The 21,251-nt window shown below is 37.8% G+C and overlaps 1 protein-coding gene across 15 annotated transcripts in view; it reads left to right on the forward strand.

Moving 5' to 3' along the window:
• The window catches only part of KDM6A (lysine demethylase 6A), a 162,556-nt gene that overhangs the window by 125,516 nt on the left and 15,789 nt on the right, over positions 1 to 21,251 (forward strand). For all 15 annotated transcript variants that reach the window (XM_065654482.1, XM_065654441.1, XM_065654456.1 and 12 more), the window contains 5 exons: positions 13,369 to 13,498; positions 15,005 to 15,110; positions 15,840 to 16,045; positions 18,387 to 18,451; positions 18,551 to 18,625. In XM_065654482.1, coding sequence (XP_065510554.1) covers positions 13,369 to 13,498; positions 15,005 to 15,110; positions 15,840 to 16,045; positions 18,387 to 18,451; positions 18,551 to 18,625 — 582 coding nt within the window. The remainder of the gene's footprint in view (positions 1 to 13,368; positions 13,499 to 15,004; positions 15,111 to 15,839; positions 16,046 to 18,386; positions 18,452 to 18,550; positions 18,626 to 21,251) is intronic.

The raw sequence follows: 21,251 nt of genomic DNA on the forward strand, positions 1-21,251 counted from the left end.
TAAGTTTTGGTCCATCTTATTCTGCTTATTAGTAGGTATGTTAGTGTTGCTTTTTGTCTTCAGTAAGCTTGAATCATTTTCTATCAGATACATAATGGATTAAGGCAAAAAGTGGGGCCAACCACCAGGCAACCTGGCAGTGATTGCAGTGTGATTGTGCAAATTGCATAGCATTTTCCCTGTTGTCTTCTTTGCTAGTAATAGGGGATGGTACGGAGTGTGGAAGGACTAGTTTATAGAAGTTTCGCGTGATGCTTCTTAGCAGTGACTTCTGGCAAAGATATACTCTAAGCTATAGTGGTACAGATGCAGTGATGTAGTGTTAAAGGAATGCAGCAAATTCAGCCACCTGTGCAACAGCAAGTGGCCTCTGGCAAAGGAGGATGGCAGCCTGAGGGCCATAGTACTTTAAACTACTGCAGCTAATCTGTGTTCATCTCTGATGTGTAAGTCCCATCTTCTTGACAGGCATGTTGACACTAGAATGATTAGGCTCATTTTAAATATCCATGTAGTCAGCTTAAATTCATTACAGTAACACTTCATGTGTTTCCTGGGTGCATCTTACTAAAAATCAGTGTAGCAGAAACACCAGGCTCCAAACCTTGACATTTCTATATGCTTCTTAGCTATTTATTTTTTATCTCAGTGTTGTTAAATCACCAAAAATGGCAGGTAAATTCCCCTCTCTTTCCAAAGAAAAAGAAATGGAAATGCATATGTGAGCGTTGCATAGTTTGGATTATTGGTGTGACTCTGTATGTGTCAGAGGGTAGGAACCTCCAGCAGAAGTCAGAGTGCTGGGATTTGATGGTTATGTGCAGCAAGCACGTTTGCGGAGTGTCTTTCAATTCCACTCTTTCATTAGATACAGGTTCTAACAATAAAAAGGATATTTTCGTAGAGTCCCCTGCATCAAGGAAAGATGTATTTTGCCACAGTAGTAGTAATTTTTTTTTTTTAAGACTTAGTTATTATTCCGCAACCTTCTGAGACTTTCTTCCCCCCACATCTCTTACAAGCCCTATATTTAGACATCCTGCACAGTAGCAGTGTTCTGCATATAGGGTTGCTCTTATTATTGCACTGTGTTGTGTCATTACTGAACAAATTTTATCGTCAGAGTGAGATCCTTGGGCATGTTAAAGTATTGTAGGAGTTTTTCATGGATAGTGTTACAAGTACCAACAGTTAAAAAATATGTAATGGAAATGGAAAAGTATTTCATTGGCTGGTTTAATTTTCTATTAAAGCTGGCAGCAATACTTCAATTTTGTCTTTACTTGGAAGGGTAAAGGCTCCTTTATGAAGCTTTGGGTACTTCTGAGTGCTTATGGAGTACGAGTGTGCTGGAAGACACAAGTATGGTGTGTTAGTTACATGGACATCTTTGAGACATTCCGTCTCCCCTCTGCAGAAATAGACAGCTGTATGCTGTTACACACTGAAATTTTATCTTGTTACATGCTGAAAATTTATCTGCACAGGAAAGCTAGTTAACTGTAAACTGTATGTTCATGTGACTGTCTGATATTAATGCACCGTGTTATCAGTCTTAATATACATTAAACATAAGATAGGTTGTGCCATTGAAAGGGGAGCAAGCTCCACTAGACAAAGTTTAGGCAAAGCTTTTCAAAAGTAATTCACCTTCAAAGGCAGGGTAAGCTGGTGCTTACATGTGCTAACAGGGAGCGGCCTGTCAGATAGTAGTCAGCTTTCTAAATTCGCAGTTGGTGCTTATTGCTCACAGCCTTCCCTGTGTAGACTGCCTCAAAGTCCTTAGATTTTTCTAGGCAGTCTTTGGTAAGATTTGCTTGCTTTCATAAAAGAATTTTATTTGGAATCCAAACATGCTGAGAAATTGAAATGACCATTTAGAGTACTATAACGTCTGTGTATGTGTCTTGTAGTTATTGCCATTTATGAAAGTTACGTATGATGCCTTTGAAGTTCGCAGAGGTCCCTTTAATCATAAGCATATGGTTATTGAATGTTTTGGTCTGTAGTCTAACTGCTATTTTCCATACTTAACTGTGTTTACAATTCTTTCAGTTGAAATGTTTTCTGTATTTTTGTGCCGTCAGGATTCTTGTTGAAATTTTTACCATCTCAAAATATTTTACTCCAAAATTATTTTATTTGGACCACACAGCAAATGTGGTGCTTTTGAGTGTTACCCATTTAGATGTTAAAAGGGTTATAAAGGATCTTTATATCCTTCTTTCGCTGCACCCACGGAAGTCAGTTAAATGCAAAAAAGCTGCATCTGTTACTGTGATCCAGAGTTACTGGTTTCTAATGTACTGGGATTTGATGACTAATACTGATCATAGTATAGCCATTTGTAGGTTAGAAAGACACATTTCCTAGAAGAGAGGAAATAAACCCATATACAGAGCTTATTTTGTTATCTTCCAAGGAATTAAGTCTTGTGATGTTAATTTTCAAGTGAAGTTTCTACACCTACAACATTCATAAAAAGGAAGAGTTTTAACAGGATGTTTTTTTTAATTGGGACTGTGTATGTGTTCTTGCTGGTAGAAGCATAAAAATAACTTCAATGTGTGGAGTTAGGATGAGTACACTGTGAATACACATAAAAGAAGTTGTTACAGACTTGAAGTTCTTTCTTGAAGTTTAGCTGATCCGTGTCTTCAAAATTCATTTAGCAGAAATTTGCATGCAGCTTTCTTGGGAGGGTAATGGGAAGTGTATTCCTCTAGTTAAATATTGCATTTTGATCGTTTTAGTACATTGCTTATCAAGCTCTTTATAACTGAGATCTGCAGTTTGTGTTCAGTAGCAAAACATCGAGCATTTTTACTACAAAAATCTCAAACCAGCTTTTAATACAAGTTTTTGCTTTTGTGCTCGTTGATAGAGGTAGTATTATTCCCAGTGATACTTAATTTCTAAAACAAAAGGAGGATAATAAATGTATATTTCTGTCTTTATTCTACTTCAAAAACTGTGGCTTCATTATAGCAAAAGAAATATAAAAAACTTTGTGGTGAGTGACACAGAAGTGTCTGCAAGGGCCTTTTCCAAGCAAATGTCATTCTGCTGCAGGCCGGTGGGTGCAAAGCTGCTCCTGCTGCACCTGGGCCGGGGACCCGATGCAGCAGCAGAGTCCTCGCCCGGGCCCCTGTGCCGGCAGCAGGATTTTCAGCCAGTGCAGGGCTTGGCTTAGCGCTGCTGCTGAGTTCCCAGCTGCACCTTGGCCAAGGAGAGGCAGAGCAAATCTGCCCACCAAAGACCGTTGCCAGACTCCTACTTGAACTTGTGATTTAGTGCAGAAGGGCTGAGTTTTAAGCATGGCCAGAACCTATAGGTCTTTGCCATTAGCTGCATGTCAAGTTTACTTTTCACGTGGCTAGATACTGCCGTTCTGCTTTCTTTAGCTTACTCACTGGGGTGATACCAAGTTCTGTTTTTAAGTTGTACGTAAAAGTTACTAACGGTAGTCAGAGAGCATAATTATGGAATATTGACCCTTTAAAAAGTACTTCCTTAACGCAGTGATCCGGTCTCTTGTCTTTTTCTATAGTGTTTCGCTTGGGTTCATATAGTCCTTATTTTATCCCAGGCTCATGTAGTCATCATTTTTCAAGGGAGGTCACCTAATACTTTGTCCCATGTAGTTTGCAGACAGCTCAAAAAGTCTCACTAAGAGACGTGCCTTTTACTTACTGAGTAGAGATTGAGAGCTCCCTCTTCAGCCTGTCTGCACCTTAATTCAGCAAAGCAGAGGACTTAGAAGCTGGATAATAAAGATGAGCAATGGGAAAAGTGGAGGAAAGACCTGGGTTTTTTAGCAACTTGGAGATCAAGAAATGCTGCAGTCTGAGCTGGGACAACTTTCACAGAGTTTAGAGACCGGATCTCTCCTAGTCAAACTATGCTTGCTGGAGAGTGTCACCTTATGTCTTCCAATAATAATAAGATATTCTGAGAAATTTTGTGGGACTGGCAATGAGGTAACTGTTGCAACATTTTTAGGGTAAGCCTAAAGTGTAAAGGCAGACAAACAGTTAATTTCCCGTATGTGAAATGTTGTGCTCATTGTTATTGTTCCTGGCCTGTGCCCGGGCTGGTTATCTGTTAGGGAAAGGGTCTTGTCTATGAGGGTTTTTTCATACTAATAGGAACAATAACTCTGTATAATATAAACACTATATAATATATTAATAGTATTTCTTCCTGCCATTCTTTTATATCTTACAGTTTACATGCATAAATTTGAGGACAAGGCTATCCCAGCCACATACTAACTAATTGATTAACGCTTGCTTTGTTTTAAAATGTGTAGAGTTTGAGGGTGTGCATGCATTCACGTGATGGCTCAGGAGCAGACCATGATTGACATAGGGAAAAATGTCTAAAGAAAAAAACACTGGAAGAAATTCTGCTGAAAGCCTTGCTTATTTGTGAAAATAAGTCAACCTTTATACATAAAATAGATGATGTTTATATATTACTGTATCAGATACCATGAACTTCAATACTGCATGTTAACCTTTATTTTAGCATAGTGTAAGGCAGTGCAAAAACAACTGAAAGTACTACCCATAGTGCTAATTACATTTGGGTGCTGTCTCTGTAAGTGGTATCTTGAGGTACAAAATCGAATTTGTGACCGATATATTTTTTTTTTTCTTTCAGAATTACTGTAAAAATTGGAGAAAAGCTATCCATAATAGAAAACCTTATTTATGGGGGGTGGGGGAGAGCAGTGGCAGGGAGAGACAGGACAGACAGAACAAAAGAAAAATAAATAAAATAAATGGATAAATTTAAAAACCCCCACACAAAAACCCACTAAACACCTGTACTAGAATAAACTTCATGCACAGGAGGAGGTGAGTTGTCCTGTAGTATCAGTTTTTATGTATTGGAGCTACACTGGATTTGGCCTTAAATGTGTTAATATTTGCCAGTTGTTACATACATACCCTTATTTAATTTGATGTGTTCAGAAAGACATTCCAACTTCATCTCTAATGTGGATAATTATTTTCTGTTACCTTCTGGCATATTCTTCCTGCTGTCTGACAATACTTACTTGAATACAGTGTGTTGCCTGATGGTGTTCTCTGGGGGAAAAAAAAAATACTTTGGCAGGTAGGAACAGGTGGATGTAACTTGCCTTTTTATAGCTGGAGCTCTAGAGTAACCATTTTTGTCTTCCTCATTATTCTCCATTTGGCTCTTTTTCCTATATGCTTGCTCCAAAACCATACTGTTCATGTTACTTGTAAGTCACATTGAAATTCCTCAGAAGTCTATTTGTTAAATAATCTTTTTTCAAATGCTCACAAGTTTAAAAAAAAGTTGTCTAAGAGAAGCATTTTTTACATCTTTTAGACCCTACAGGTTTATTTATGCTTAGACCAGAAAAGACCCAAAATTATTAACAGTTTGGGGTTAAGTAATGCACGAGAGTTGATTCACAATGTAACTATAATTGACCTACTACAGGATAGTGAAGTGCAGTATAATGAAATTCCTAATCTCATAGGAACGATTTTATCAGGAAGCAACATGGTAATACTAACCTACCAAAAACTGACTGATCTGTTAATGTTGCTAAGATTTTGTTTGTTGCTTAAAACCAGAAGAACATCAGAGATATGGAAATTCTGGTTTTTAACGTAAAAGTGATTATTAGAAAAGGGATTCAGAAATCATGTATTACAATAAAATAAAAATGTACATAGGTAAAAATAAATGCTGGGAGATTGTAATTTTGCTGTATGTAAACAAGTGTTGTCATAATGAAAACTACTCAAGAGAAGCCATAAGGTGAAAGGAGATGCTTTGTATCATAAATTGCAAAACACATGCCAAATAGAAAACTCCATTTGGTTCTTGGTTTATTATCTGTGAATAGGTTGTCTGGTCTGTAGGTAATTGGACTTGGTAAATGTTTTGTTTTGCCGAAGACTAAAGTGAATGCTTAAGTAGAGCAAGATCATTGCAGAGGCTGAAAAGTTTCTTTATACCCATATTCCTCTGAGAACATTGAGGAAATAAATTTAACAGAGGCCTATTCTATTCATGCAGTGAAATGCGGTTGTTTAGGAGGCTGAGAAGGGGTCAAACAGAAGGTGCTGGCCTAGCAATTGATACTTCTACAAGGAACTTCCCTTGAAGGGAATTTCGAAATGCAGTAGCTGAGTCATTGACTAAAACATGCAAATGTCATTAAGATGCTGTTGTGGAGAACAGTAGGGTAAGAAATGCACTCGATCTTGTTAAACTGCTGTTGGTGTGTATGGATGGAAGAGAATTGAGGAGGTGATTCTGGGAGGCGTTAAGTGTGATTTGGTTAGTCTTCCCTACCAATAAAACTGATTGCAACAGTAAATTTTTAGGTGGTTATAAAACAACTAAATTGTTATGTTTGGTAAACTGTCTACATAGGAAACTAAATTGCTTTAAGCCTCTGAGCAAAATAACAGATAAAAGAGTGTACTAACGAGTGTACTATTAAATTAATTATCATTCCTTAGACTCCTAGAGAAAATCTCCTGTTGAGGTCACTAAAAAAAAAAAGGGGAGAGAGAAGAAAACCAACCAAACAAACAAGTTATTTTGAGCAGAAGTGAAAACCCTGTGATTAAAAGAAGAAAATATGCTAGGAATAACTGCTCTGAGTTTAGTAGAAAAGATGATTGTTACTATGTGGGAAAAAACCAAGAGTGTGCTGTTTTGTCTAGTTGTGTATGAGGTCTCCTAAAAAAGACTGTTATCAAAAGCTCTTTTCTGTACTCTCAGAAATGTAAGTATATTTTCCCTGTGAGCAATCCTTCTGAATGGGGAATTAATGAAACATTGTCAAAAGACTTGAGATTTAGCACTTAAGCTGTTTATTTCTACTGAAGTGAAGCCAGCTGCTTTCTAGCTCTGTGTTTCAACTGGTGCGTCTAATTAACATCCTGGTGAAGTGATGTTAAAAATCCAGTGTCTGTCTCAGTTGAAAGGGTGTCCATCTCTTTCCCTCTCTAAAACCCACAAGAGGTCAAGTCCTTCCTTTAAGCAGTGTGGAGAAGTTTCTGAGTTGACTTGTTTCTCATGAAATAAGAAATAGCATAGTTGTGATTTTTTTTTTTTTTTTAATCATTATTTAGTAAGGCTTGTTTACAGACTAAAAAGAACAGGCAAAGCTCTAAACAAAACTTGTTTGATAATGACTTAGAGAAGTTTGTACAAGAGGTCTTCAAACAATTGTAAAGAGCCCAGCTGAATAACCGGACAACTTCATGTCAGCTGAAAGTTGGTGTTGTCATTTTTATGATGATATATGGAGAGACTAATTTCAAAACTCTAAGGCATTTCTGAACTCGAAAGCTTTACCAATTTGCCTTAACTGGGGAAGGCAAACGAGACGTGTAGACTTTATGGTAATCCATATTAAAAGGGGCTTTTTATCATTCTTTTTGAAAGAAGAGGAAACACTAGTGAAGCAGAGAGGAAGACTAGGGAGCAATCTGATGAGAAAAGCAAGTGACAGGAGACCAGGAGAGATTAACTGCCTCTCCAGGGACCTTGTAAAATGATAAAAGTTATAGGATGGCGAACAGAAGATGGTCTGGGCTGAACAGTCTGGAGAAGGGGCTTGATAAATAGCCAGAATGTACACAAGCATAGGAAATCAGCTTCATGAGAAGGAGTGGGAAAAGCAGTGCTGAGGTGGACAGACATCTCCTTGCTCAGTGGGCTCTGTGTTGAAGCCTGGGGCAGAAGCAAACTTGCACTGATCTTTTCTGAAGGTGCTGCTCCCTGGCAATTAAGCCTGCTTTGTGAAGTCAGTTAGTGAATCACTGGTTTGGGAACTCTGCTGTCAAGAGGCGAAGAGCCTAAATTTATTTGAGGGAAAATACTTTTCCGAGAGAAGAGCTGGATTAAGTTTGTGGTTTGTTCTTAAAAACAAAAATAACAAAAGCAATTCTTGTTTTACTGGGAGGTTTCTTTGTCTGTAAGCAAAGGACTTTTTTGGCTTCATGGCAGAACTCTTCGGCTGCTCTAAAGGCACATCTGGCAAGTGGGCTTCACCATAGCAAAAGTTATAAGAATAAAATTGGAAGTCTTGTGATTTCACAAGCTAAACTCTGCTTAGATTAAGACATTATTTTTGTTACAGAAGGCAAATACAGAAATCTGCAGATGGGAAGCAGAATTATCTGGGAGTAAAAAAAAATAGGAAAGATTTGTAGTTTAGGGGGAAGCTAAGCGTATGAAAAAGTTTGGTGCCACTTGTTACAATGCTTTTCATGCATAAGTCATTAATGTGATTCTGTTTGTCTTGTAGCCTAAGAACAAGATAAAAGAAAGATGTAAAAGGTAAAGAAAGATGTAAAAGTCATTAAGAAAAGAAAAAAAAAGAACATTACTTCTTCTGTAACATATAGTTAACCTATGAAATTCACTACCAGCCTATACTAGTGAGATCAAAACCAGAACAGAATTCAAAAATTATTAGAAATATATTTGCATAATGAGAAAATCTACAATTCTATTGTACGATTTTCTGTAGGTTAAAAAAGAAAGTTCTCTGGAAGTATTGCCAGCTAGTACCTAGTTATGAAAGGCTGAGGAGAGAGAATTGCATGAGAAACAGGTTGTGTAATTATCTGGCATTACTTGCATTTAAGCATCATGTAAGCCTGGCTTAACTTCTTTATATTCCCTTTTGAGAGCTCATCTCTTTCTCCTAGAAGGAACTTGGGGAGGTGAGCCTCAGAGAGCCCCAGTTAGATATTGCGAGTAACCACCTCCTTCTCAGATTGATGGGTGTTGACAGACATTCTCTGTTTTTGTAAGAACTTGCAGTATGAAAGCAATTAATCGTGTCCACTAATTGTTAAGAAAGGCTGGGTATTTCTGTTTTGAATCAGGACTGGGTGCACATCCCAGTGCTTCAACTGATTCCTTCTGAAGGCACACTTCATTCATTTTTCTTTGTACATTAATTAATTCTGATAGATTTGAGATAGAATAGCACATAAATCCGCAGTTCCTTATGTTCTAGAAAACTCAGAAATGAAGTTGAGGAAAGCTATAGCCAAGAATGAAAGAGAAGAAAAACAAAAAGTCTACTGTTTGATGACTGCACAGAGCTATTAGAATAGTCAATAGCAAGAGAGTTAAGTAAATATTTTTGTTCTGTGCTTGGGGAAAAGGCAGATACAATGTTCACATCATGGGATGTACAATAACACCCTCTCTGTTTTTGGTATAATCGAGGAGAAGGTTAAACGGAAGTTATACTTAAATTTGGCCTTGTTAAGTCAGAGGATCAGATACCATATATCCATGAGCTCTGAAAGAGCAGACCAGAGAATTGTTTATCATTCATACAGATTTTTTTAAATAGTTCTTGGAAAACAGAAAAAGTTCCACTATGAACTTTTGAAAAGCACTATGGAACTACTTTGTGAGAAATAAACGTAGTCCTCTGTCTGACATTAGCTTTGAGTGAAATAATAAAGTTATTGAGGTGATTAATTTAATAAATATAAAGGATAGTGATTAATGATTATGAGTCCTGGTTCTTGGAAAATAAGTTTTTATCGTGTTAACTTTAATATTCTTGATGTAGTTGTGAGTTTGTGTAATAAAACAGTTAAAATGGATACAGCTGTGTAACACACTTGGCTTTAAACTTGCATGATCTCTTTTTAGTCAACTAGGTTGATGCAAAGTCAATACAGTACCTGTGAAGTGTATAGCAACTACCTGACAAGTTTCATGTGACTGTAAATGTTTTAGTGATCTTGCCCTGGCATCAGATTTTGGTCTCATTTCATTTAGTTTTTGATAGTGATGTAGGGCTCCAGCAGGGGAGTCTCTAAGGTTGGAGCAGCTGGAGTCCAGCTTCCCATGGGGCAGGGATGTCCCAGCTGCATAACAAGCTTCTGGATGTCCATACATACTAAACTCAAGGGAAAAAGTGTGGTAGGTGGATGAAGGCATCATCTTAGGCTAAGCCATCCGTCTTCATTTGTCAAGAAATCCCTAGATAACACTGAATTATTTGTATTAATATTTCTAAAAGCACAGACTGGGGAACAAGTGCCTATATAATGAAGAGGACAGATGACTGTTGCAAAGCAAACTGGGTCACACCTCTGTTTCTGGTTAACTGCGTGTTTTGGTACAGCCAGAGGGGAAGTTGTTCTCTAAGACTGCAAACTGTTTTTAGAAGGTGTGGTAATCTATCCTAGAAAGAGTAAAATGGGAAAAAGGGGGTATTTTAATTGATCTGGTGATTGATTATTCAAGAGATGCCTTGATTACATGAAATCCAGGAACCTGTTTCATCTGTAGTGGTTCATGTCGCTCATAAGCATGGCAGTTTGACTTAGGTCCTCAGAGTAAAGCAGTTGCATGACTTGTTGCTTTTACCCATTGAGCAAGTTGCAGTAGACTGAGAGCTGCAGCTTTGGCTCAGGACAGCGCTGCACATCAGTTGCGCCTTTCTGAGGCTGACAGCTGCTCCTGCCTTCTCTTCCCTCTGCGAAGATGTAGGGTGCTGTTCTGCCCGTGCAGTCTAATGAAGAGCCAGTTCCCTCTGGAAAGCCAGTTGAAATTAATGAAGCCTGTCCGTCCCTTCATTCCTCCATCACGGTGTTCTAGGTGACACTTTATGCATCCAGTTTGTTTTGGGGGCTTAAAGCAGACTTGTTTTTTCTCGGGCATTGCATCTCTTGCCTCTTTCAGGCAGGGTGAAATCTTCTCACAAAAAGTACACTCTTGAAACAGAGATGTATGAGATTTTCCTCATGGTTGCTGTGGTCAAAAAGGATCTTTCAGTTCCCTTGCACTGCCCATAGTTCTGTTTTTCCAGAGGTGGAGCGACTGGCAGTCGATATACTGCTTCATTTCAGGTGCTGGTAGGAAATCATTTTAGTACTTCTGTGGTTTTTTTTATCATTTCCGTTGCTGTGTTTTGCACACTATCAATTACAGCATTATTTTAAATGGCTCTTGTATTGTTATTAATAGTGAGTTATTCTGACTCAGTGTAAAAAAAAAAATGATGATACAGTGAAACCGGTCTGTTAAAGACAACTTTAAATATTTTGTCCAAGTGTTTTCTGTGCCACTTGAATTAAGAGCATTTTGCTATCTCAGCTTTGCTTTTCTTTGACCCCTTTTGTCCCTTGAAATTTCCACACAGGGTTTTAGTAACTTAATGAGAAACTATTGCGTGCATTCGGTAATAATCAGCTTCACGTGCTGGGTTTGTGAGATCTCTCTGTTCATCTGATCTTTTATTCTGTACTCTCTGTTTTCTTCTATATCTCCTTTGCCTTTTCAGACCTATAGTTTCCCTAAGCATACAGGAGTTTCTCCTTTCTCTGTTGTCCCCTTCCCTGAAGACCCCATGGTTCCCTGGTTTTACTTAGCTTCCACTGTGCCGATTATCTTGTTGTGACTACAGTACCTTAAGTCATGCTTATTCTGAGCAATGTCCCATTTTCTTCAGGTTCAGTCTTCCTTGCCTCAGAAATTGCCTGAGAACTGTTTTATCAATGCAAGGTGCATTTTGTCAAAGTTCTCTTTGGTTTTTAATACTATGCATTTGCTTTTGTTGGTTTTATTTTTCACTTTGGTAATGCAAAGATTATAGTTACTTCTAATACCTGCTGTTCAGATTACAGTTTTGTTTTGTATAGGTGGTCTGAACCTCAGATTCAAGCAGCCATGATCAATAAATGTCTTTGCGTGATGATGATTTTATATTGCCATGTTCTTTTCTATCTGTTTTTATGTGGGGACAATGAAGTCTTTGCAGGAGCTACATCAGACATTAAGCATTGGCCAGTGAGTTTTCTGCCAAGGTGAATGATGCCTAATCAAAGCTTCCGCATTGCTCTTTCAGTTTCTTTGAAGTTGCAATCTAGTCTGCCATTAGACTCACCTAACACAAGGAATAAGCTGTGTTTGGTGTTGTGACACATGTGCTTTGGAGGCAGTTGATAAACATGTCTCTGTCGGTATTGCTGTGATCTTCTGTCAGAGGAGAGCAATGTATGAGTTAGAAAGCTGCCGTAAGTTCTTAAGTTCTGAACAGAACGACTGACTTGTTTATCCTGATGAGCATCAGTTTCTCAGGACGCTTGTCTTTGCTACAGCCTGGAGTAGGTGAGATGTTCACTTATTTTCTTTAAAGTGTTTGTCATAACAGTCTGATCTGATCTCAAGGCCCAAGTCCACCTTACCTTGTGGTTTGTGGTAGCTTGATTAGAAGCACTGCTCTCAAATGCCAGCATCCAGCTTTATGATGTTTCTCAGTGCCAGGATGAGAGTTTCTGTGTTTCAGAGACAAGCTCTATTGCTAGGAGTTTCGATATAAGTCAGTTGTGTTTTATGCTGAAGACTGTTGTTACCAGAACAACTTTTTTGTAACTGGTAAATTTTATGAAGATACATGACTAAATTATGCATTAGAAACACCCCATTTCGTGGGGTGTTGAGAAGTGGTAACAACAGCCAGTGAATCAAGTGAGGCTGGGAGAAGGATTTGAATAGTGTTTAGTTGGAAGAATTTTGAAGTAGTTGAGTCATTTTTAACAAACAAATTCAAGGGATGGTTTTGTTAATAAATACTTTCATGGTGATGGGGACTTGAAAATAAATATAGACTAAGCTCAGAATGCAGATTTTTCTGGTCATTCATTATAGAAAGAGTTAACACACATGGTGGGTTATCCACATCTAGAAATCTCCAGAGAAAGGCCACAAATACAACCAGCAAGGTTCTCACTCAAGTACGCATATGAGTATTGACACAGCAACTCACTCTGGTCCTTTCCTCTATTGCTGAGACAAATAGATTATGCAGCAGTGGCTCCTTCTGGCTTCAAAATGGGTTAGTCAGACAGGGGTAGGTGGTTGTTCTGTTTAGTTCCATTAGTGTGGTTGGGTTTTGTGACTCAGCAGTTCTTTGGTTGGGGCAGTGTCATTTTCTGACTTGGTGCTTTGCACAGCATTGCTGGGCTGCGTTATCTCAGCTGCTCTGAACTGATCGTCCATCAGGCAGTGCCAGCCTAATAAGGTTCTACTTGAAACCTGCTTTCTCTGTTAAATTTTGTCAAATGAGTCATACTCGCTTTTATTTAAAATGACTGGATTTTTAACTAATAGTGATGATGTTGCAGATTTGGCAGGCAAACTGGGAATTATTTTGAATAATATCAAATTATACACTGAGAATTCTTGATTAAAATATATGAGCTTTATTTGCATCTTGAATTACAGTTTCTCCTTATACATCATTATTTTGCAGAAGAGATGATGGTAACATGTATTTATTTTATTTGTCAAGTATTGACAGAGGCAGCTGTTCTTTCCTTTTAGGAATCTGGGTAAAAATGGCTTATCTAACAGTAGTATTCTGTTGGATAAATGCCCACCTCCACGACCACCGCCTCCACCGTACCCTCCCTTGCCAAAGGACAAGCTGAATCCACCTACACCTAGTATTTATGTAAGTAAATCTAATGGTAGAAGTACATTGCTGACTGTCTTTTTTAATCGTTTGGATATCTGAATTACATAATGTAATTATTAATATTTTAGAGATGCATCGTTCATAGCTGAGTTCTAATTACAGTGCTTTTCCAACTAGGCTATAAGCAGGAAAAATGCTAACCTTAAAATTTTGAGATACAGTTTGACTCTTAAAAGTACTTCTAAATTAAGGATTTCAGTAAATAAGAGTAAAAACAGCTTCAGAATTTTGTTGTTTATTTTTAGTACTCAAAATATTGGCAGAATAAACAAAACAGTTCATTAGATACAATATTTCAAATATGTATGTACATTTTTTGCAAGTGACAGCTTACATATTAATGATCAAGTCATTAAACTAAACTCTCCTAACAATCTGCTTCAAAACATAGTAAAGAAAAAATAAATAGAAGTTGAGGTCATGTTAAGAATGGAGCATCATTAGGAAAAAGCAGGTTTTTAGTTGTATAGTATTTTCTTATGAAAACATTAAAACTTCGAATATAAAGTTTCATAATAGCTAAATGTAGAGTTTGAGCTAACTTCCTTAGTAATAGAAAATAAATTGTAGGATATTTGATTCCTTGATAACAGAAGAATAAATTATAGGATGTCCATACAGTCATTGTGAAAACCTCCAGTTATCTTTGGTCAGCTCAGCTTGGGGAGCAGACAGTATTAGCACGTTGGTCTGATAGTACACAAGCAGTCTGCTGGGAGCTAAATTAAGCAGGAAGGAGTAGTGCTTCCAGCTGTTCTCCAGGTGTTGCATCTGAATTAATCTACCTTATTAAAAGTCTGTCACAGCTGCTTTGAGTCCATACAAAGCTGGTAGGTCACCATGCTGCAGTATACTGTGTAGATATGCCAGCATCTGTCCTCTGTATTATGTTTTGTTTATTGAAAGAGAGGTCTTCGGCATTTTAGAAGATTCATAAGAATTTTTTAAAAAAATTTTAAAAATGGGGACACTATAGGATAGGGTTGTGGTCATAGGTGCACAAACGCATAAGAAAATCAAATCAACCTTTCTGGTTAACAGAAGATACACTATGAGAGTAGTCTTTATAATTATACTGTTTCTCATATATGTTATCTGTAGAATTAGCTTTTTTGACTTCTGAAAAGAAAGTTAGTATATTGTCTTGCTCTTCAGAGAATTCTGTGAACTTGGGGAATGTACAAGGCTACTGTCAGATAAAGAAATAAACTTCAGGAACGTGAGTTACAAAAGCCAGAGCAACCTGAGAATAAGTCATGCCAAGAAATAAATTGCAGTAACAAATTAATTTCAGGAGTGAACCCAGCTTTTAATGTGAAAAGGGTTGTATGATATAGTTGTTCATTCCCCACAGTGCAGGGAAATGGAGAAAACTCCTGCTTTCTTTCTGTTGTTTCTCTTTTTTTTTTAATTATTCTTTCTTATTTTACAAATAAGGAGTTTAAATTATCTGACAACTAATATTGCGTTATAATTTTACAGTTGGAAAATAAACGAGATGCTTTCTTTCCACCTTTACATCAATTTTGTACGAATCCAAACAACCCTGTTACTGTAATACGTGGCCTTGCTGGAGCGCTCAAATTAGGTAAGTTTAATTTATTTTCTTTTCACTTTGGGAAAAAAAAAGTCTGTGTTTTTCGAAGAGAAGTCTCTCAGTTCTTTAAAAGTGGATATTTTACTTTTGTAATACTGTATTACTTGTATATTCCAAGTAATCATCATAATGTGCCATTTCTCAGTTCACTGTTTCAAATCATGATAATCTCAAAAAAAAAAAAACAACCTAGCAGATTTTGTTGAGCACAGAGAGAAGCTGAACTGTGGATACAGAAGCTTACAGATAGACTTTTTTCCAATGAAAACTATGGCTACACGTCTTTGTGCTTAGATTTAATGATCCATAATCTGACTGTGTACAATATTTTGGACTTTGTGGATAGAAAAATGTAATTGCTGGTAGGAAATGTACAATGGAAGTGCATTCATAAAACTCTGGTCTGAAAAACACTTCATTGGTAATAAATTTAAGCACTATTTGCAGAGTTGTTTACACAAGGCATGTAGAATGTTTCTTGGAATATAGTCCATACAGTGGCGGCTGAGTTTTTTCCAAGCTGCTTCTGTTGCGTGCAGAAAAGCATTTTGAGTGTTCATCGTGAATGTTGATTTTTAACCTAAAGGTGGGCTGTGTCATGAAGGCTGAGGGGGGAAAAATGCTTTAGTTTAAACCTTTAGACAACTTTAAATATTCATCATCTTGAAGCTTTTTATTATATTATAACTGTCATTCATGAATTTTATTCCTATTTATTAGATCTAGGACTCTTCTCTACTAAGACATTGGTAGAAGCAAATAATGAACACATAGTAGAAGTGAGGACACAATTACTGCAGCCAGCAGATGAAAACTGGGACCCCACTGGAACAAAGAAAATCTGGCGTTGTGAAAGCAGTAGATCTCATACCACAATTGCTAAATATGCACAGTACCAAGCCTCCTCATTCCAGGAGTCTTTAAGGGTAAGTCTGTAGTTATTATTTAAGTTGTCATTTACAAAGTGTGTACTAACTCTGGTACCAATTAATAATGGCTGTTGAAAACAAGCGGAAGCTGTTAAGGAAAAGGAGACATTTCCATTAGCATGAAGAGCACAGGTAGATTTACAAAATCTCTTTTGAGTAGAGAGTCAAAGAGCATATAGAGTGTTCCTCCCAAATGCTTAATGTTCTCCTGGCTGTTACATACTTTAAAAGCTTGTTAGCCTAAGCTTGCATATAATAATGTCAAAATGCATATGAAAATATTTAGAACCTCAGATGCTTTTTTTTAGCTTATTGCTTCTAATTTCAGACATGGTTTGAAATCAGATTTCTTTATTCTTCATAGTATTCTGAATTAACATGAATGTGCCTTATTAGAAGTTTTGTCTTTTGTTGGGTTCCAAATGTCACAGCATGTAATTAGTTTAGAAGTTGTTAGACATATGTGACAGAGTGAAATATTTGAAATGTTATTTTATTGGTATTACTTTTTAATATTTTTGCTGAAGTAATGACCACATCCATGGAATCAGCCGTGAGCACTTCTTGGAGTCTTACATTATCTGGTGTTACAAAAAGATTAGGCTAAGGCAGAACGAGTACAGAAAGATATTATTGACCAGTTGCTACTTAGAAAATAGGGAAAACACCAACATGGGGAATTGACTATTCCAGTTTTCACTGCCGTTACACAGAAACAAGGATGGGTTCAGTAAGAAAGGAAAGAGAGATTCTAAATTTAAACTTTGTGCATTAGAGGAAAGGATTAGAAATGGAGAAATTAAGTGGTAGCTGAAGAAAAGAGAAGGAAAGGTAGTCGCAAGATTTTAGAGCAAGACTGATACAGGATGAGGCAAAGCAACAGGGGTACCATTGGGAAGTGGGGAGCACTGAAGTCATCAGGAGCTTGGGACATAAATGGGATTTTGTTCCTCTGCAGTGGTAATAAACTTAAGTAGATACCACATGAAGTTTCTGGTGCCGCCTGAACAGTTGCACCAGCATTGTGTTCTTGTATATCATTCCAGAGGGGTTGGAGAACATTACTTCACTGGAACATTTTATTTTTATATATATATATATACACACACACACATATGTTTAATAATGTACGTAATTGATCACGTACCAGCTTGTCAGCAGGAAAGCTTCAGCTTTGGATTTGCACCAAGAAGTGAACTGAAGGATTCTCTGTTGGGTTTTTTTTCCTCTGTTACAAGTTGGTAGTAAAAATGCAGTATATAAAATAATTTTCACAATGATGGTTTTCATTTTTCCCTTGGGAATCAGAAAGACACTGGTTTAAGTGTACGTGTTTCCTTTGCTTAACACTGCTTTGACTTGTCCTTAGGTGACTTTTCATGGTGTTCAAATGAAAGCTTTGTTTCTTCTTTCTACAGACACAATCCTCTTGGCCTGCCCTAAGTGATGTTTTTTTCTCCTTTTTCCTCTAACAACTATTACATTACTTTTCTAACATGCCTTGCGGTATTTGATAAATCCATCATCACTGGGTTCCTTTTTGTTTCTCTTTGTCCTTCATTCAAAGGATGAATAAGACTTTCTCAGGTACATAGGGCACTTTGAGATTTAACAACAAACCCATTCAAAGCCAGCAATCTTTGGATAGTCTCCAGGCAGTTCTTTCCTCCTTTTTGTCGTATTCTTTTTCGTTCTATGTCCCTATACTTGCCAAAAAATAAATCTTTAGAACAGGGGTTTGAGGACACTCTGCTAAAAAGATCAAATTACATCATTTAATATTGGTTAGATTTTTTTGACTCGTCTGCGACTGCTAAAATAGCATATGGCTATGAAAAATTTAAAAGATTTTATACAATGTATTTTCTAAAATGAATTTTAGAAATGTTACTCATCCCAGTTTCTTATCAAGAGACCTGTCTGACTTTGAAGGAATGTGAATGTTCTAGTCTGAAAAAGTTAATAGTATTCCTTAAGATTGGGTTCCAGTTCACCTGCATAATGACAGAAGCAACATACTCATTTGCACCTGTACTGTAGACTAGCAGAAATGTTTACAGTGTAGACATTGTCTGTTGTCCTGGCCTGAGCTACACTGAATTTATAGTCATGCAGAGTTAATTGCAATGGCTTTTGAGTAATGACTTCTCAAATTTTTGTAACAGTAATATTCACGTAAAATCTTAGATACAGATATTTTAAAGACTTAACCAGCATCTTGAAACAAATGTACCTATCTCTGTGAAAGTTATCACTTTATACTATATAGATGATATATAATCTTACTTTTATGTATATTTATACATATAAAAAAAATTTCCGCAATTGCATTTTGTAGGAGGAAAATGAGAAGAAGAGTCACCACAAGGACCACTCAGATAATGAATCCACATCTTCTGATAAGTAAGTGTGGTATAAATGTGATAATTCTCTAGTTTTATGTGGTTTTCTACATCATTCCCATTTTCATATTCATCTATTGTAATTTTTTTATACTTTCAGCTCTGGGAGGAGGAGAAGAGGACCTTTTAAAACAATCAAGTTTGGGACCAACATTGACCTGTCAGATGACAAAAAGTAAGTTAATTACAGTTTCTCCTGCTCACAGTGATATTCTACTGTATGAGACTCCTTCTGGAAAACCAATGTTTTCTTCTCAGACATCAGTCAGTCTGTTGATAAACCCGGTTCAGTTGCACACCCCATTTCCACAATGAAATTGTTACCTTTGGTCTTTAAATTGTTGTTATGAGTCCATCTCAGGCTAAAATATATTTTCAAGCTTTTCTTTCCAGGATCTTTATTTTTCCAGAAATTAACTTAAACATCCATCAGAAACTGTATTTTCTAGTCCTTCTTCTAATACATTCCCTTTGTTTGATTCTGAGGCTTTAAATCGTTTGCTTACAACTTCTGACAATACCAAGTTTTCAGTCTTTGCACAGAAATTGTAAGATTGAAGACTTTTTCTTTTTTTGTTTGTCTGGATTTCTGTTACTTGGGTTTTGTTTCCTTTTGTTCCTACTGTCATCCTTTCCGTTTCCACTTTTTCGTAGCTCTTGCTGCTTTATCCCGAAACAGGGTTCAAAATATATACTAAAGACCAGACCAATGCTTACCTTTGGTTAAGCCATGATACCGCTCCCAGAACCTCAGAAAAAGGAATAAATTGAGTATTGTTTAGGCTACTTGTTCTTCTGCCAGTAGATTAAGTTAGCTCAGAAGAACATCAGAAAGTGTTAGAAATACTCTGAAAGCAAGTGGGGTTTTTTTGTCCAGTAATATTTTTTTTATTTGGTTCAATCTCTAGTTAGTATATATTTCCATGAAAGATCCAGCAGGTGTAGGCTGTCAGTCTCGGCAGCTGCAGTACCAAATTTCTGATCTACTTCAGTCATTAGAGCACAAGAAAAGGTTATGGCATTTGAAACTGGGGGATAAAGCCCACTTAAGATACTGAGGGTTTTTGTGATATAGTCACTGAAAGATCGATGTGTGTACATATGTATGTGATTAGAGATTGTTATAAAATTTTAAATATTGATGTTTTTTCTAAAGAAAATTCCACCTGTAGATACAAACTTGTTGCTAATAAACTAGTACTTAAAGCAAACCATTGGAAGAGAGACTTTAAATTAACGTAAGCATAACTAACCTGAGACTCGTAGGGAATTGGATTTTGATGCTTCAAATAGTTCTTGTAGGATCCCAGATCTTCTGATCTGTGGTGTCAGCTTTTGCTACAAAACTATCTTTCCCCTCAACTAGCCTGTTGGATTTGTGATTATGTTTGGAAATATTTTAAAATTGAAAGAGTAACACAGATACCTGGGTGACATTAGAGGGCTTCACACATAAGTTCTGGGATTTTTCTGTGGTGTATGCAGGTAGTTAACTTCATTCTTGGTCACAGGAATTTTGTGCATGCGCTAGAATATGTTTAGTCAGTCAGCCTGATATATGTTGTAGCATCAAGCAGAATTGCAACCCTGGACTTCAGCAGGGCAAACTTTGGCCTTTTCAAACAATTGCTGGGGGAAATCCCATGGGCAAGGCTGCTTGAAGGTAAAGGGGCCCAAGATAGTTGGTTAACATTCAGGGACTGCTTCTACCAAGCTCAAGATCAGTGCATCCTGACATGTAGGAAGTCAAGGAGGGGAGCCAGGAGACCTGCGTGGTTAAACAGGGAACTGCTGGGCAAACTCAAGTGGAAGAGGAGAGTTTACAAATCATGGAAGGAGGGGCTGGCCACTTGGGAAGAATATAAGGCTGTTGTCAGAGGATGTAGGGAGGCAACTAGGAAAGCTAAGGCCTCCTTAGAGTTAAACCTGGCGAGAGGGATCAAGGACAACAGAAAGAGCTTCTTCAAATACATGGCAGATAAAACTAACACCAGAGGCAATGTAGGCCCACTGATGAATGGGGTGGGTGCCCTGGTGACAGAAGATACAGAGAAGGCAGAGTTACTGAATGCCTTCTTTGTCTACTCTGCCGGAGGCTGTCCTGAGGAGCCCCGTACCCCTGAGGCCCCAGAGGAAGGCAGGGCAATGGAGGAGTTTGCCTCAGTTGATGAGGACTGGGTTAGGGACCAGTTAAGCAATCTGGACATCCATAAATCCATGGGTCCAGATGGGATGCACCCGCGGGTGCTGAGGGAGCTGGCTGAGGTCATTGCTGGACCACTCTCCATCATCTTTGCCAAGTCTTGGGAAACGGGAGAGGTGCTTGAGGACTGGAGGAAAGCAAATGTCACTCCGGTCTTCAAAAAGGGCAAGAAGGAGGACCCGGGCAACTATAGACCGGTCAGCCTCATCTCCATCCCTGGGAAAGTGATGGAACACCTTATCGTTGGTGCCATCTTAAGGCATATCAAGAGTCATCAGGGGCAGTCAACATGGCTTCACCAAGGGGAAGTTGCGCTTGACCAACCTCATAGCCTTTTATGAAGATGTAACAAGGTGGATAGATGATGGCAGAGCAGTGGATGTGGTCTACCTTGACTTCAGCAAAGCATTTGACACCGTCTCCCACAGCATCCTCACAGCAAAACTGAAGAAGTGTGGACTGGACAATCGGGTAGTGAGGTGGACCGCAAACTGGCTGAAGGAAAGAAGCCAGAGAGTCGTGGTCAGTGGGGCGGAGTCTGGCTGGAGGCCTGTATCTAGTGGAGTGCCTCAAGGGTCAGTTCTGGGGCCAGTATTAC

Source organism: Caloenas nicobarica, chromosome 1 (genome assembly GCF_036013445.1).
Source record: "Caloenas nicobarica isolate bCalNic1 chromosome 1, bCalNic1.hap1, whole genome shotgun sequence".
Classification (NCBI taxonomy): Eukaryota; Metazoa; Chordata; class Aves; order Columbiformes; family Columbidae; genus Caloenas; species Caloenas nicobarica.